At 44.5% G+C, this 16,484-nt stretch overlaps 1 protein-coding gene across 2 annotated transcripts in view; it reads right to left on the bottom strand.

Moving 5' to 3' along the window:
* Nucleotides 1-16,484, bottom strand: part of SPPL2A (signal peptide peptidase like 2A) — a 273,444-nt gene that overhangs the window by 141,679 nt on the left and 115,281 nt on the right. For both annotated transcript variants that reach the window (XM_069222533.1, XM_069222534.1), the window contains exon 7: nt 5,387-5,483. In XM_069222533.1, coding sequence (XP_069078634.1) covers nt 5,387-5,483 — 97 coding nt within the window. The remainder of the gene's footprint in view (nt 1-5,386; nt 5,484-16,484) is intronic.

Here is a 16,484-nt window from a genome sequence, read left to right as displayed (position 1 = left end):
AGGGGGAACTATCTTGTGCAGATTCCTGGAATCATGCTCTTTTGCAGGATGACTATGGGGAATACTGCTGCTGCCACCATGGGTTTCTAAACCCAACTTCTGTCTTTCTTTCTCTAGTTCGAAGGACTGTCTATCCAAATCCAGCTGTTGCTTCTTGAGCTTCAGTCTGGTTTGTTCCACTCTCAATTTATTGAGCTCCCTTTCTAACAATCTGTCATCAGGGTGGGTGGGAGGGACATGTCTAGAAACAGAAGTATGATGGGAAAGGACAGAAGGAGACCTGTCCCTAACAGAAGGCACCCTAACAGCTTGGCTCACAGAAACAGCACTTCTACTATGATGAGCAGGAATACTCTTACTGAGATGTGAGACCACACTATCTGAATGATGTGACTCAACATTAGTTCCAACTATGCTAGGTTGTCTGCTAGGGGGCAGGCTTGGAAGTTTCCCTCCCACTTCTTTAGCTAGGGGAGCCCCAGAGTCAGAGTGGGAACCATCAGCTAACTTTTCAACAGGAGTGCCAGCTGTGGCCTTATCCTGTTCAATAAGCATATTCACAAACAGTTCTCTAGAAGGATTCTTCCTTACACTTAAACCTCTTTCTATGCAGAGACTCCTTGCTTCTTTCCAGCTAAGGTTATCATAAGCAAGTTTGGACAGATCAACAGTTTGGCCTGTGCCAGACATTTTTAGAAAGTGTTTAAGTGATAGAAAAAGGAAAAAAGTTTGTCAGAACTTTTAGAAAGACAGAAAAAAAACTTTTAAAACTTTTTAAGAACTTTTTAGAAAGTTAGAGGTACTTTTCAGCACTTTAGAACAGAAGTGAGAAAAGAAATGCAAAACCTTTTGGTTAGGTGTACATACACTGAACTTGTTTTGTATATTTTTCTCTTATGAAAAGTACAATGACAAAAGTGGTAAGTAGTTACAGAGCACTTATCCCACCACTACATAACCAATGTAGGAGGCTGGACTGGCTTGTAGTGAGTACCTAGGGGTACTTACACCTTGCACCAGGCCCAGTTATCCCTTATTAGTGTATAGGGTGTCTAGCAGCTTAGGCTGATAGCTAATGGTAGCTTAGCAGAGCAGCTTAGGCTGAACTAGGAGACGACTGAAGCTCCTACAGTACCACTAGTGCCATATGCACAATATCATAAGAAAACACAATACACAGATATACTCAAAATAAAGGTACTTTATTTTTATGACAATATGCCAAAAGTATCTCAGTGAGTACCCTCAGTATGAGGATAGCAAATATACACAAGATATATGTACACAATACCAAAATATGCAGTATAAGTATTAGAAAACAGTCCAAACAATGTATAGTTACAATAGGATGCAATGGGGACACATAGGGATAGGGGCAACACAAACCATCTACTCCAAAAGTGGAATGCATACCACGAATGGACCCCAAACCTATGTGACCTTGTAGAGGGTCGCTGGGACTGTAAGACAACAGTTAGGGTTAGAAAAATAGCCCACCCCAAGACCCTGAAAAGTGAGTGCAAAGTGCACTAAAGTTCCCCAAAGGACATAGAAGTCGTGATAGGGGAATTCTGCAGGAAAGACACAAACCAGCAATGCAACAACGATGGATTTCCAGTCGAGGGTACCTGTGGAACAAGGGGACCAAGTCCAAAAGTCACAAGCAAGTCGGAGATGGGCAGATGCCCAGGAAATGCCAGCTGTGGATGCAAAGAAGCTGCTACTGGACAGTAGAAGCTGAAGGTTCTGCAGGAACGACAAGGGCTAGGAACTTCCCCTTTGGAGGACGGATCCCTCACGCAGCGGAGAGTCTTGCAGAAGTGTTTTCCTGAAGAAAGACCGCCAACAAGCCTTGCTAGCTGCAAATCGTGCAGTTAGGGTTTTTGGATGCTGCTGTGGCCCAGGAGGGACCAGGATGTCGCCAATTGCGTCTGGGGACAGAGGGGGCGTCGAGCAAGACAACGAGCCCTCTCAGAAGCAGGCAGCACCCGCAGAAGTGCCGGAACAGGCACTACGAAGAGGAGTGAAACTGTGCTCACCCGAAGTTGCACAAAGGAGTCCCACGCAGCCGGAGGACAACTTAGGAGGTCGTGCAATGCAGGTTAGAGTGCCGTGGACCCAGGCTGGACTGTGCACAAAGGATTTCCGCCGGAAGTGCACGGAGGCCGGAGTAGCTGCAAAAGTCGCGGTTCCCAGCAATGCAGTCTGGCGTGGGGACTTACCTCCACCAAACTTGGACTGAAGAGTCACTGGACTGTGGGAGTCACTTGGACAGAGTTGCTGGATTCAAGGGACCTCGCTCGTCGTGCTGAGAGGAGACCCAGGATACCGGTGATGCAGTTCTTTGGTGCCTGCGGTTGCAGGGGGACGATTCCGTCGACCCACGGGAGATTTCTTCGGAGCTTCTAGTGCAGAGAGGAGGCAGACTACCCCCACAGCATGCACCACCAGGAAAGCAGTCGAGAAGGCCGCAGGATCAGCGTTACAGAGTTGCAGTAGTCGTCTTTGCTACTTTGTTGCAGTTTTGCAGGCTTCCAGCGCGGTCAGCAGTCGATTCCTTGGCAGAAGGTGAAGACAGAGATGCAGAGGAACTCGGATGAGCTCTTGCATTCGTTATCTAAGGAAATCCCCAAAGCAGAGACCCTTAATAGCCAGAAAAGAGGGTTTGGCTACTTAGGAGAGAAGATAGGCTCCTTCAGGTGTTGCTAGCCTATCAGAAGGAGTCTCTGATGTCACCTGCTGGCCCTGGCCACTCAGAGCAGTCCAGTGTGCCAGCAGCACCTCTGTTTCCAAGATGGCAGAGGTCTGGAGCACACTGGAGGAGCTCTGGGCACCTCCCAGGGGAGGTGCAGGTCAGGGGAGTGGTCACTCCCCTTTCCTTTGTCCAGTTTCGCGCCAGAGCAGGGCTGAGGGGTCCCTGAACCGGTGTAGACTGGCTTATGCAGAAATGGGCACCATTTGTGCCCATGAAAGCATTTCCAGAGGCTGGGGGAGGCTACTCCTCCCCAGCCCTAACACCATTTTCCAAAGGGAGAGGGTGTAACACCCTCTCTCTGAGGAAGTCCTTTGTTCTGCCTTCCTGGGCCAAGCCTGGCTGGACCCCAGGAGGGCAGAAACCTGTCTGAGGGGTTGGCAGCAGCTGCAGTGAAACCACGGGAAAGGCAGTTTGGCAGTACCCAGGTCTGAGCTACAGACCTGTGGGATCATGGGATTGTGCCAACTATGCCAGGATGGCATAGAGGGGGCAATTCCATGATCATAGACATGTTACATGGCCATATTCGGAGTTACCATTGTGAAGCTACATATAGGTAGTCACCTATATGTAGTGCACGTGTGTAATGGTGTCCCCGCACTCACAAAGTCCGGGGAATTGGCCCTGAACAATGTGGGGGCACCTTGGCTAGTGCCAGGGTGCCCACACACTAAGTAACTTAGCACCCAACCTTTACCAGGTAAAGGTTAGACATATAGGTGACTTATAAGTTACTTAAGTGCAGTGTAAAATGGCTGTGAAATAACGTGGACGTTATTTCACTCAGGCTGCAGTGGCAGGCCTGTGTAAGAATTGTCAGAGCTCCCTATGGGTGGCAAAATAAATGCTGCAGCCCATTGGGATCTCCTGGAACCCCAATACCCTGGGTACCTCAGTACCATATACTAGGGAATTATAAGGGTGTTCCAGTATGCCAATGTAAATTGGTAAAATTGGTCACTAGCCTGTTAGTGACAATTTGAAAGAAATGAGAGAGCATAACCACTGAGGTTCTGATTAGCAGAGCCTCAGTGAGACAGTTAGTCATAACACAGGTAACACATACAGGCACACTTATGAGCACTGGGGCCCTGGCTGGCAGGGTCCCAGTGACACATACAACTAAAACAACATGTATACAGTGAAAAATGGGGGTAACATGCCAGGCAAGATGGTACTTTCCAACAACTGCGTGAACTGCAGCTGCTAGGGCTTCTGTGCACTTTTGCAAGACTTCCTTCATGCACAGCACAGCCCAGGTCCCCCCCAGCACTCCAACCTGCATTGCCCAACTCACTATGTTGACCTTTCGACTTCGTGGGACCCTCTTTTGTTGTGCTGAGACGACCGCCGTGCTCAGATCTTCTGAACGCCTGTTTAGGTGGTTCTGCGGGTGCTGCCTGCTTCTGCGTGGGCTCTCTCTGTTGCTGAGCGCCTCCTCTGTCTCCTCCTCCAAAGGGCGACCTCCTGGTCCTTCCTGGGCCCTGGCAGCATCCAAAAACCTCAACTGCGACTCTTGCAGCTAGCAAGGCTTGTTTGCGGTCTTTCTGCGTGGAAACAACTCTGCATCCTCCAGCACGCCGTGGGACATCTTCTGACCAAAGGAGAAGTTCCTGGCACCTTCCGTTGTTGCAGAATCTTCGGCTTCTTCCACCCGCAGGCAGCCCTTTTTCGCCTTCATCCGGGGTTTAGTGGGCTCCTGCCCCCCCCCTGGACACTTGCGTGACTCTTGGACTTGGTCCCCTTCCTTTGCAGCTCCTCAGGTCCAGGAATCCATCTTCAGTGCTTTGCAGTCAGTTGTTGCCTTTGCAGAATCCCCCATCTCGAATTGACTCTCTTTCTGGGGTAGTAGGATAAATTTACTCCTACTTTTCAAGGTCTTGGGGTGGGGTATCTTGGACACCCTTAGTGTTTTCTTACACTCCTAGCGACCTTCTACACACCACACTAGCCCTAGGGTCCATTTGTGGTTCGCAGTCCACTTTTGGAGTATATGGTTTGTGTTGCCGCTAGACCTATTGTCTGAGATTGCATTCTTTTGTGTTCTACAGTGTTTGCACTACTTTTCTAAGTGTTTTAATTACAGGATTCTGGTTTGTGTGTATATTTTGTGTATATTACTTACCTCCTAAGGGAGTATATCCTCTGAGATACTTTTGGCATATTGTCACTAAAATAAAGTACCTTTATTTTTTGTAACTCTGAGTATTGTGTTTTCTTATGATATAGTGCTATATGATATAAGTGGTATGGTAGGAGCTCTGCATGTCTCCTAGTTCAGCCTAAGCTGCTCTGCTATAGCTCCCTCTATCAGCCTAAGCTGCTAGAACACTACTAATCTACTAATAAGGGATAACTGGACCTGGCACAAGGTGTAAGTACCACAAGGTACCCACTATAAGCCAGGCCAGCCTCCTATATTGGCTAATAATATTGTTCACAAATCTGAAGAAAACATAGGCTACTTAAGCGGATGGGACTAGGTGCAACTGATATGACATCTACAATTCAACAACATCGTGACATATTCATGTAACAATAAATAACTTTACCTTCAACAGATGTATCCCTAAAAAGGAAGATTTGAAAGTAAACAAAACAAAAGTCATAAGATGAGAAATATGCACACACCTGCATTGTCCAAATGGTATCTTGCTAATTATAGCGGCAAGGCAGTTGAAGAGGCTCATTGCAGAAGCCAAGCAGAAAACTGCTATTATAACGAACACTGCACAAAACAGAAAGAGAAAGTTAACATTGTAAAATTCTTACAATGCAATGAACAGTGTGATCAAATGCAAACGAAGTTTTTTGCAGGTTTGCTTGAAAGTAAATGTAGGAAGCTGGCCTGGTGTGTGGTGAGCACCTGTGGTGTTATCACCTAATACCAGGTCCAGGTATCGCTTATTAGTGAAGTGTAGGCAGTGTCTAGAAAGCCAGGGCTCTCTAGACGTAGCTGTGAATGAGCAGCTAAGAATTACCAAGGAGACATGCAAAGCTTATGGAATACCACTATTGTCACACAGCACTTACACACATGAAAAAATGCACAATGTTACAAAAATAAAGGTACTTTATTATAGTAACACGAATACTAGAATACTGAATAGGCAATCCCCCAACAGGAGGTAAGTAAACGCACTTTTACATACACATTAGCAATCAGTAGAAAGCAATAGGCATTGGTAAAAGCAATAGCAAATAGTGAGGGCCCTAGAGAAGGGCCAAACCATATACTAAAAAATTGGAATGTGAAAGGCAGTCCCCCACCCAAGGAAGTGAAATCAGTAGAGGGGAGCTGGAGGAACCAGGAACCCAAGAGGTGAGTATCACAGTGACCCCAGCAACCAGAGGTAATTACCTGGTTTTTCCTAAAACCAATAAGAGGACTTTGGAAAAGGATTATGCAAGACCCCAACCAGGGCTGAAAGAACCCATAGGTGGATTCTGACAGAAGAGGACCTGAAAAGGAAGGGGACCAAGTCCAGTTCCTGATGGAGTGTCGGTTGTGGCAGGAGCCACTACCAACACTTTAGTGGATGCAGGACAAGGTCGACGGTGGAGGATGGAGGTCAGCAGTGGACCACAGGAGCCAAGGAGGAGTCCCAGAAGTGATGCAAATGATGTCCCACATCGGCAGTCGAGATGCAGTTGGTCAGTAGTGCAGGAAAACCACCAACAAGCCTTGGAAAATGTAAGAATCAAGAAGAAGGTTTTGCACGACTGAAAAGGACCAGCAAGGTCCAGAGGACTCGACCCATGGAGGGGAGTATGGGGTGACCCTCAACAGCTGGGAGAGTCACAAGAAAAGGAGGCATCCCCACAGGCAACCCACTGGCAGCAGGCACAGGAGTCCCACGTCACTGGAGCAACAGGCAGGAGACTGTGCTTTGTAGGAAGGAGTGCTGGAGGCTGGGGCTACACGGATCCTGAAGATCCCTTGCATGAGGAACAAATAAGCTTTGGGAGCAGCATGAGTCGCGATGCACAGTGGTACTGTCCTGTGCGGAGAGGCAAGGGCTTACCATCTCCCAAGTTGGAGAGCTCATAGAGAGGAACAAGGGGACCACTCCTGACCACCTCCTGTGATGCAGGATCCACACAGCCCTGGAGGAGAGAAGATCCATGCAGCCGATCCTCATTGCAGTTGGTGCCTGCAGATGCAGTGGAGTGACTCCTTCACTCCGAAGGAGATTCCTTCTTACTTCTTGTGCAACAGGGGTGTGGAATTTATTAAAATATCTACTTGTCCAGGGGACAGGTTGCTTCTCAAATCTACTTGTCCTGTAAAAAGATCTACTTGTCCCTTTGGTGCCATGTAGTGTGGCGACAAATTATGGCAGCAATCTCATTATGTAAGAGCTCTGATAATAGCCTCTCTGATTATGCCAGGGCTACTACCTTAGTAGGGCTTGAATACTTGCAGTTTTAATCCCTACTGTAGCAATTTCCTTATTTTTCCACCTTTCTGCAGATCTGCATACTGGGGCTGGAGGAAGCAGTAAGCAATAGTTCCAGGGCTGGAATGCCTTTGAGTCTGCAAACCTACTAACCTGCATGTTTTAAAGATTTTCACCAGCTTCTCTCTAATATTTTCCCATAATAAGAAAGTTTGGACATTTACTCCTGACAATGGCAGAATTAGAACTTCTTCCAGGGTTGGAAAGAAAGTGGCTGGAGGGAAAATGAACTTGCAAATGCTCAATAGATTTTCACATGAGCAAATCTACACATCATATTTACCTATGCTAAAATACAGTTCACAAATATTTTATAGGGGTACGACATATACCATGGGTGCACTTTTGTGACTTTCTTTAAGAATTTGGGGCCACATGTCAGTAGGGTCAGATTTGTGACCCGCAAATTGCGAGTCAGAGAGACTCGCAATTTGCGAGTCGCAAATCCGAATGTAGGATGGTGTCCCTGACACCATCTGTGATTCGCAAGGGCTTCGCAAATGCTCACCTCATGAATAATCATGAGGTGGATCGCAATTTGTGACCCCCTTGCGAATGGCGGCCCTCACAGGGATGGTGGCCTGCTGGAGACAGCAGACCACCATGTCTGTGACAGTTTTTTAATAAAGCATTTTTTCTTTTTTTTTTTTTTTTAATGCAGTCCGTTTTCCTTAAAGGAAAATGAGATGCATTACAAAAACGAAAAATCAAACGTTTTCGTTTCATTTTTTCAGAGCAGGCAGTGTTCCGCAGGGCCACTGCCTGCTCTGAAAAAATGTTTACAGTGAAATTCAGAATGGGGAAGGGGTCCCATAGGGACCCCTTCCCTTTAGCGAAAGTGTTAGCACCCATTTGAAATGGGTGCAAACTGCGATTGGTTTGCGCCCGCGTTCGCGGTCACAAAACAATCCTACATTGCACTGCGAGTCGCAATTAGGAAGGGAACACCCCTTCCTAATTGCGAGTCGCAAACCCGTTTTGCGATTCGGTAACCAGGTTACCGAATCGCAAAACTGGGTTTGTGCATCGCAATGTGCTTTTTGCATGCCGCAAACAGCGAAAGTCGCTGTTTGCGACATGCAAAAAGCTACCTAGATGTGGGTCTTGGTCCCTAATTAGGTCTGGTGTTAACAAAACATTTTGTTTTTATTAAACTTCTATTTCTCTCTCTTTCGGCTGGCTTTACTGCGAGCGATCGCATTCTGCTCATCCACAAGGAGCATATTGGCACACAAAGTAGTTTTGTTCAGTGTCAGGAACTAGAGTGGCAATCAGTGACTTAACGAAACTGGAGGGTGCCCCTTTGCAAAGAACATGGAGGAGCCACCTCTCCAGACTCACTCAGGCCAGGTGCTGTGCTGAAGGGGCCCCCAGGAGGGCAGCTGCGGGGCCTTTGTTATGCCACTGGTGGCAACGTGTGCTTTTAGAGTTCAAAAACGTTTTTTTTTGTTTGCCAGTGTTTGTTACAGTGTTGAGGGCCTGATAGCTCCCACAACAATAAAGCGTTACAAAAGCCATGTCAAAACAAGACACGCATTGATGAAACTAAAAGACTTATAAAAATATGTCAGATCAGTTGGCTTTGTCAGTGTTTGTTTATTTTCATGCTTCCCATAATCGTGTTGAAAATGGTTGCACTGATTTTCCATTACAAATATTTTTGGGAAATACTAGCATGCACCAACACATTTTACTAAATGACACTTCATTTGCATCTAATCAGAGAGCATTCTGGGAGAATTATACTTAGACTCATAGCCTAAACTTTTCAAACATGTGTATACACGGTTTTTTTTTTTGTACTGGAACCAACGTCAGTAGTGAAGTGTGACCTTAAAACATTTATTTACAGCACTCACCCTAATAATGAAGGATTTCAAATAATGAACCATAAATACAAGTTCGAACAGCATTATCTTTTGGAAACACATTACCTCAACTGCAGAGAGTTCCACTCTCTGTAAACAGGCAGCCAAAGGGTTTGTGCTGCAGAGGGTTGGGTCTACTTGTCCCAAGGACAAAGTAAACATAAAAACTTGTTGCCCTTGACCCCAAACAAGATGTCCCAGGCACCCTCAGAGGATACACAGCTGGGGAAATGTTGCATTTGCTGGAAGGAGCCCGAGAAACAATGTTGCAGAGCAGAGTTGTCCCTGAAGTTGCAGATTGTCTGTTCCTGGAAAGTCCAGTTGCAGTCCCAGTGGCTAGAAGGTGAAGTGAACGATTCAGAGGTGTCCTGCTAGAATCTTGCACATTGAATCTGAGGACCCACCCAAGAGGAAGACCCTAAATTGCCCAGGAAGGGGGATTGATAACCTAGCAGGGTGACCACCTATCGGGAGGGGGCTGTCATGTTACCTACCTGACCTGGCCACTCAGATGCTCCCAGGGGCCTCTGCCCACCTTGGATTCAAGATAGCAGAACCAAGTGGCCACCTGGAGGATTTCTGGACAGGGAGTGGTCACTCCCCTTATCTTTGCATAACAGTGGTTTGGGGAGGCTACCCCTCCCAAGCCATGTAATACCTATTTCCAAAGGACAGGGTGTTACCTCCCACAAAACAATCATTTGTTCTGCATTCCTCTGCCTGAGCTGTTTAAGTAGCCGAAGGGCAGAAACATGTCTGAGGGGTGGCAGCAGCGCGGGCTGCCTGGAAAACCCCAGAAGACAGAGAGGAGCAATGCTCGGGGATCCACTAAGGAGTCCCCTAAGTGCAAGGAATCATACAACCAATACTAGCAACAGTATTGGGGTATGATTCCGACATGTTTGATACCAAACATGCCCAGGTTTGGAATTACCATTATGTAGCTGGACACAGGGATCCAGTACATGGGTAGAATGGCTTCCCTGCACTTATGAAGTCCAGTATAATGGCGAAGGAGTTCATGGGGCACAGCTACTCATGCAGGGGTGCCCTCACAAACAGGTACCTGCACCCTGCCCTCTGGGCTAGGAGGGCCTACCATAGGGGGTGGCATACAGTGACCTGGTGCAGTGACCTATAGTGAGGACTTACAGTGACCTGGTGCAGTGACGCAGCCTGCAATGGCAGGCCTGCATCACATTTTGCAGGGGCTCCCATGAGTGGCACAATATATGCTTCAGCCCATGGTGACCCAATGCCCTGGGTACCTAAGTACCATATACCAGGAACTTTTATGGGGGCACCAGTATGCCAATTGTGGGGTGTGCAAAGTCCTAAGCAACCACATTTAGAGGGAGAGAGCACAATCACTGGGGACCTGGCTAGCAGGATCCCAGTGAAAACAATCAAAACACAATGACAGCAGGCAGAAATTGGGGGAACCCATGCCAAAAAAACAGTATTTTCCTACAGTAAACACCAAGAGCCTCAATTAGAGGTGGAAGGTAACCTTGCCTGTAAAAACGCAGAGGTTGTTGAGCCTACCTTCTTGCATACTCCCTCATTTATAGTGCAGGGTGTTAGTTTTCCTAATAGTGAAGGTACCTCTGGCTTTGCAGTTAGAAGAAGTATTTTAATGAGCTCCAACTGTTGAAATGGCATTTGAAGGACAGCCTTATTTAGGGTGTACTCCACACAACACTTTTCCAGGTAGGCTCTTCTTCAGCCTGATCTGAACAACATGGCAGTTCAGGACAAAAAAAATTCAAATATCTCCACGAGCTGGGAGAAAACCCCAAGGTAAAACCAGAATGTTACTTTGGTAAATTGACCATCAGGACAAAAAATTACAAATTAAAGCTTCACCAACTACTATTATTTTCCTACTTATTTTCAGCATTGTTTATTTATATCTTTGGGAGAACCACGAGCAATCGACACAAATGACCCCCAGCTGAATGCAGAAATTTGACAAGTATTGAGAAATATACAGCTTCCCTGTTTCATCCATAGATTTCACACCCATTTCCACAACAAAGTTCAAGTGGATTAATGCCACAAAAAAATAGGAAAAATGGACTACCAGTTAGAAAGATGTAAAAATGGTGGCAACAACTTGGCTTTCTTTTACAACTCAGCTTATTCTTGAAAGCTGGGAGGATGGTGGGCTTAGCACAGCAAACGCTTGTGAGTGTCCTTTTTAGTATAACAATAAAAAAATATTTTTTTCAATTTTTTAACAAAAAATACAATTTTGCTACACGATGGCTGCTTTGCTGGTTCCCTCCAGTCCACAATCTCTGTGGGAAAAAAAAATGAAAAAAAAAAGCTATGGATGCATAAGAAAAAACTGCCTCAAACATCAAAACAGGACTCAGCACTGGCGGTGCAAAAGTTTCAGAAGAGATATATATATTACCTAGTGGCAGTCGCCACTGGTAGTTATAGGTAGGACCTAGTTTGTATAAAAGAGCGTTTTTTTGTTTTCCCTATAACTTTGGCACAGCTTGACCAATTTTACCAAATTTTCAAAACTTATACTTTGCTAAGCTCAGCTTCTGTCTTGTAAGTTTCGGGGTGACCTGTCAAGCAGGGGTCGAGAAAAAGAGGGGTCCCAAAACACGTTTTCCCCATTCATTTTTCCATAGGACCTTTAGACATGCTGTAGGAAAATGCCACTGTTGGAATGGTTACCCCCTAACCTTTTGCCTTTTGTTGATGCCAGCTTTGATTGAAAGTGTGCTGGGACCCTGCTAATCAGGTCCCAGCACCAGGGTTCTTTCCCTAAAACTGTACCTTTGTCTCCACAATTGGAACAGCCCTGGCACACAGATAAGTCCCTTGTAAATGGTACCCCTGGTACCAAGGCCCTGTGTCCAGGGAAGGTCTCTAAGGGCTGCAGAATGTATTATGCCACCCTGGGGACCCCTCACTCAGCACACACACACTGCCTCACAGCTTGTGTGTACTGGTGGAAAGAAAAAGACTAAGTCAACATGGCACCCCCCTCAGGATGCCATGCCCACAACCCACTGCCTGTGGCATAGGTAAGTCACAGCAGGCCTTACAGCCCTAAGGCAGGGTGCACTATACCACAGGTGAGAGCATAGCTGCATGAGCACTACGCCCCTACAGTGTTTAAGCCAATTCTTAGACATTGTAAGTGCAGGGTTGCCATTAAGAGAATATGGTCTGGGAGTTTGTCAAACACGAACTCCACAGTTACTGAATACTGGGAGGTTTGGTATCAAACTTCTCCACACTGATGCCAGTGTGAGATTTATTGAGAAATGTACTCAGAGGGCATCTTAGAGACGCCCCCTGCATGCTAGCCCAACTGCTAGTGCTAGGCTGACCAGTCTCTGCCAGCCTGCCACTTCCAGATAGTTTCTGACCACATGGGGTGAGTGCCTTTGTGCAATCTGTGACCAGGAACAAAGCCTGTCCTGGGTGGAGGGGAACACATTTTAAAAAGACGAAAAAGAAAAATCGGAAAAAAGCGTATTTTTCTAAGATTTCTAAGATTTCTTTTTTTTTTGTTTTTTGTTTTTGTTTTTTGTTTTTGTTTTTAGAAACAGGGTCTTAAGCGTTTTTTGTTGTTGTTTTTTTTAATTTGCCCCGGGGTGGGCCAGGTCCCGGAGGCATCATAGAGGAGGGGGCAGACTAGGGCCCCCTCCTTGGGCTTTAATAAGCCCTGGGGACCACCAACTCCCAGGGGCGAATATCCAAATAAGAGCGAGGGGACCATGGACCTCAACTGAATTAATGTGGCCCCACTGCGTCCTGGGTACCACCATCCCCTAGGGCTACACTTCATTTGTAGTGGGGGCCACGTGGCCCTCCCGCACCAAAGGGACAACCACATCCTTGGGGCAAAGTCTTTGTTGGAGGGGTGCTGCGCGGCCCCCTCGTAGAGCCACTGATGGCCATGGGGACCACCACCCCCCCATGGCCGGCTTCTGCTATGTCCCAGGGTGCCCACCCCCAGGACACAGATGTTTGCTATGGCTTGGCTACAGCGCTGCAGCCAAGCCACAGAAAACACTCTTGTGTTTGACAGTGGGGTCTTTAAAGCAGGTCCCACTGTCACACAGAAAAGCTTTCATCTCTGTCCCCTGCATGCGTGCAGGGAATAGAGATGAAATGCTTCAGCAAGCACAGAGCTGCTGCCAAAGCAGGTCCGTGCTTGCTGAAGCAGTGGCACTGCAGCGGAAGTCTTAAAGCTTTCCCTGCAGTGCCAGGTAGCCCGGAATGGCATTTTATTATTAAAAAAGTAATAAAATAAAATAAAAATATGTAGGGACAGTGGGGAAGCACTTGAAGGCTCCCTCACGGTCCCAGAAAGGCCATAAAGGGCAAAAAAAAAAAAAAACACACCTAGCTCAGGCCAAAATGCAATGCGCAGCGTAGGGTTGGGTAGTTAGGGAGGCTGGCCACAGAGTCTGGTTGCAGGCCAGGTCTTGCAGGCAACCTCCGCTGCACATGAGTGAAGGCCGTGCAGGGTGTAAAGTTGGATGGTTATAGAGTGTTGGCCATAGTTACCTTAGGGCACAAGTTATAGTTAGTTACGATAACTTCAACTTTAACTCGCAAATTTCTATGGTTTTGTATGTTTAAAATGTGAGCCTAACTATAGCATCCCTGTAACCTTTGTTTTATATATATATATAACTGTGACTGCACTTTATACCTCCATTAAGCATGAGTATGGCATTCAAGCATGTTGTCATTTTTTGGGTACTCGTAAAATTGAATTTCTCCAACATACCAACATGCTAATTAACATGTTAAGATTCTGTCTCACCCACAATGCCTTTTTATTTGATAATCAATATTATTTGCAGAAACAAGGGACTGCGATGGGAGCTTCCTTTGCTCCCACGTACGCTAACCTTTATATGGGCTGGTGGGAGAAGGAGATAGCTTGGTCTGACTCCAATAGTAAATATATGGAACAAGTGATACTATGGGTCAGATACATTGATGATCTCTTTCTCATTTGGGATGGTGATGAAAGTTCTCTCAAACAATATGTTAACATCTTGAATAATAATGAGTTGAATATTCATTTAGATTTAAAACATAGTGCCCAAACTATAGAATTTCTTGATGTCCAGATTTCTGTACAAAAGGACGGTTTAAAGACAACCATTTTCCGCAAACCAACAGCCTGCAATTCTATCCTGCATGGTAACAGCGGCCATCCTAAAGCTTTGAAATGGAGCATTCCATATAGTCAATTTCTACGGGCTCGCAGAATTTGTTCCAACGATGAATGCTTCAATATTGAAATTGTGACTATGATACAGAGATTTCTGGAGAGAGGATATCCCTTGCAGATTCTCAAAGATGCCCATTTGAGGGTCTTGAATATGTCCAGAGAAAAACTGCTTTTTAAATCTGATAGCATCAATAACCAAGATCTAAATGAGGGATCGCCACCTAGATTGTTTCTGGAATTCAATTCTGAACACTCACATTTACATAACATTATACAAAAAAATTGGCATGTTTTGAGACATGATTCTACCATCAAGGACAGTATAGGCCCTCATCCACATATCACATATCGTAAAACCCAATCACTGGGTGACCATCTCACCAGAAGCCTATTTCAAAGTCCCAAAGCCAACATGTCCTGGCTGGCTAAGAAAAGTTTGGGCTTTTGGAAATGTGGACATTGCAAATCCCGTTTATATGCACAAAACACTTACACTTACACCACCTTTGAAGGAAAAATCTGTGATATAACAGATCGTATCACATGCAAAACTGAATATGTTGTATATGTCATTGAATGTGGTTGTCACAAAAAATAGGTAGGCAGTACCATCCACAAATTGAAAGTCAGGTTCTTACAACATCTTAGAGCCATCAAGAATCATGATCCATCTTACCCCCTAGCTAAGCATTTTTGGGATGTACATGAAGGTAATTGCAGCTCTTTAACATTTTATGGTATCAAAACCATTGCTGCCCATCCCCGGGGAGGGAATAGAACTGCGCATTTGAGACAAACCGAGTCAAAAATTATTTTACTTTTAGGTACAGAATACCCTCGGGGTCATAATTTGGACGCAGAGCTCCATGTTCATCTGTGAGATTTTAGATCCCTTTATATATATATATATATATATATTTTATATATATAAATTATCTAGTAGAAAATATGAAATTTAATTGATTCTCTTTTAAAAAATACTGTTCTTTAGGATCCTTTATTGATTTATTAGGTTTCCGGATTGATATTTAGTTTATTTTGTAATTTTTCTTTTATATTTAAATTCACTTTTAGGGTGTTACACTCATCTAATTTATTTCTATACTGTAATATATGCCCTTGGGAAGGCTAGCGGTGCACATATATATTTTCCTGTTGCTGAATTTGTTGGGTCTGTTTGCAATTTCCTAATTAATGATAAGTTTGCCTATGATATGGATATATGAATTGACTCTTTCTTTTTTAGAATATATCATATTTAGAGGATTACGACTAATTTAATGAATTATATTATGATCCATGTAAAATGAAATTTGATATCGTTACTGAAAAAATATCCATAAATTGTATAGAATTTTGGCTATTAATATTTATTCATATTTTTGTTCATTTTAGATATTATGTATATTGGTATCCCCCTCTTAGAATTGATTGAATTTATTCTTTTTATCCAGTCATTTATTTATAGCTTGTATATGGATTGAATGTATTGCAACTGATTGATAGTATATATATTTATATAATTATTTATTTATTTATATATCAGGCTTTTAAAATTACTGGGTAAAAGGTGGATAATATGTCGATACTAAGTGCAAAAAAGTGAAAAGGAAAAAAGAAAGAGTGAAAAAGAGGAAAAACACTATATATGGGATATTCTTTTCCTTGTATTTAACAATTATCGATTGTGATTATATTATTTTCATGCTTTTAGAGGCGATCAGATCATATTTGTGATATTACATTATAACATGAAAAGAAATATATAATGTTATATTTGAAGTCCTTATTTTAAACAGAGCACAGGTTTAGGAGTTTTCTACCTTGTAAACTTAGAACTGCCACGTTACAAAATGGCCGCTCCGCTTGCACTTCTCTTGAGTTATGCAGTTAACAACAAAGAAGGAATATATGGTTTAAATAGTTGAGTGTAAAAATGTTTGCCAATGTCCTGTTGAAGGCTTCGGCCGAAACGCGTAGACATTTGGTTGGGACAGCGTGTGTTTGTTGTATGGTGGGCACACTATTGATTTTCTTTTGTGCTTTTATACCAACTTTTGCGGGTTGAATTTACCTGCATTTAAATCTTTTTTCAATAAATAGCAGCCGATGAAATTATTCAAAAGTGGTTTTTGATTACTTTACGAGCTAGTCTTGGATGATGTGCAGCCCTCGGTGTG

The sequence above is a fragment of the Pleurodeles waltl genome, chromosome 3_1 (assembly GCF_031143425.1).
Source record: "Pleurodeles waltl isolate 20211129_DDA chromosome 3_1, aPleWal1.hap1.20221129, whole genome shotgun sequence".
NCBI lineage: Eukaryota > Metazoa > Chordata > Amphibia > Caudata > Salamandridae > Pleurodeles > Pleurodeles waltl.
This window is presented reverse-complemented; position numbering and strand designations above follow the sequence as displayed.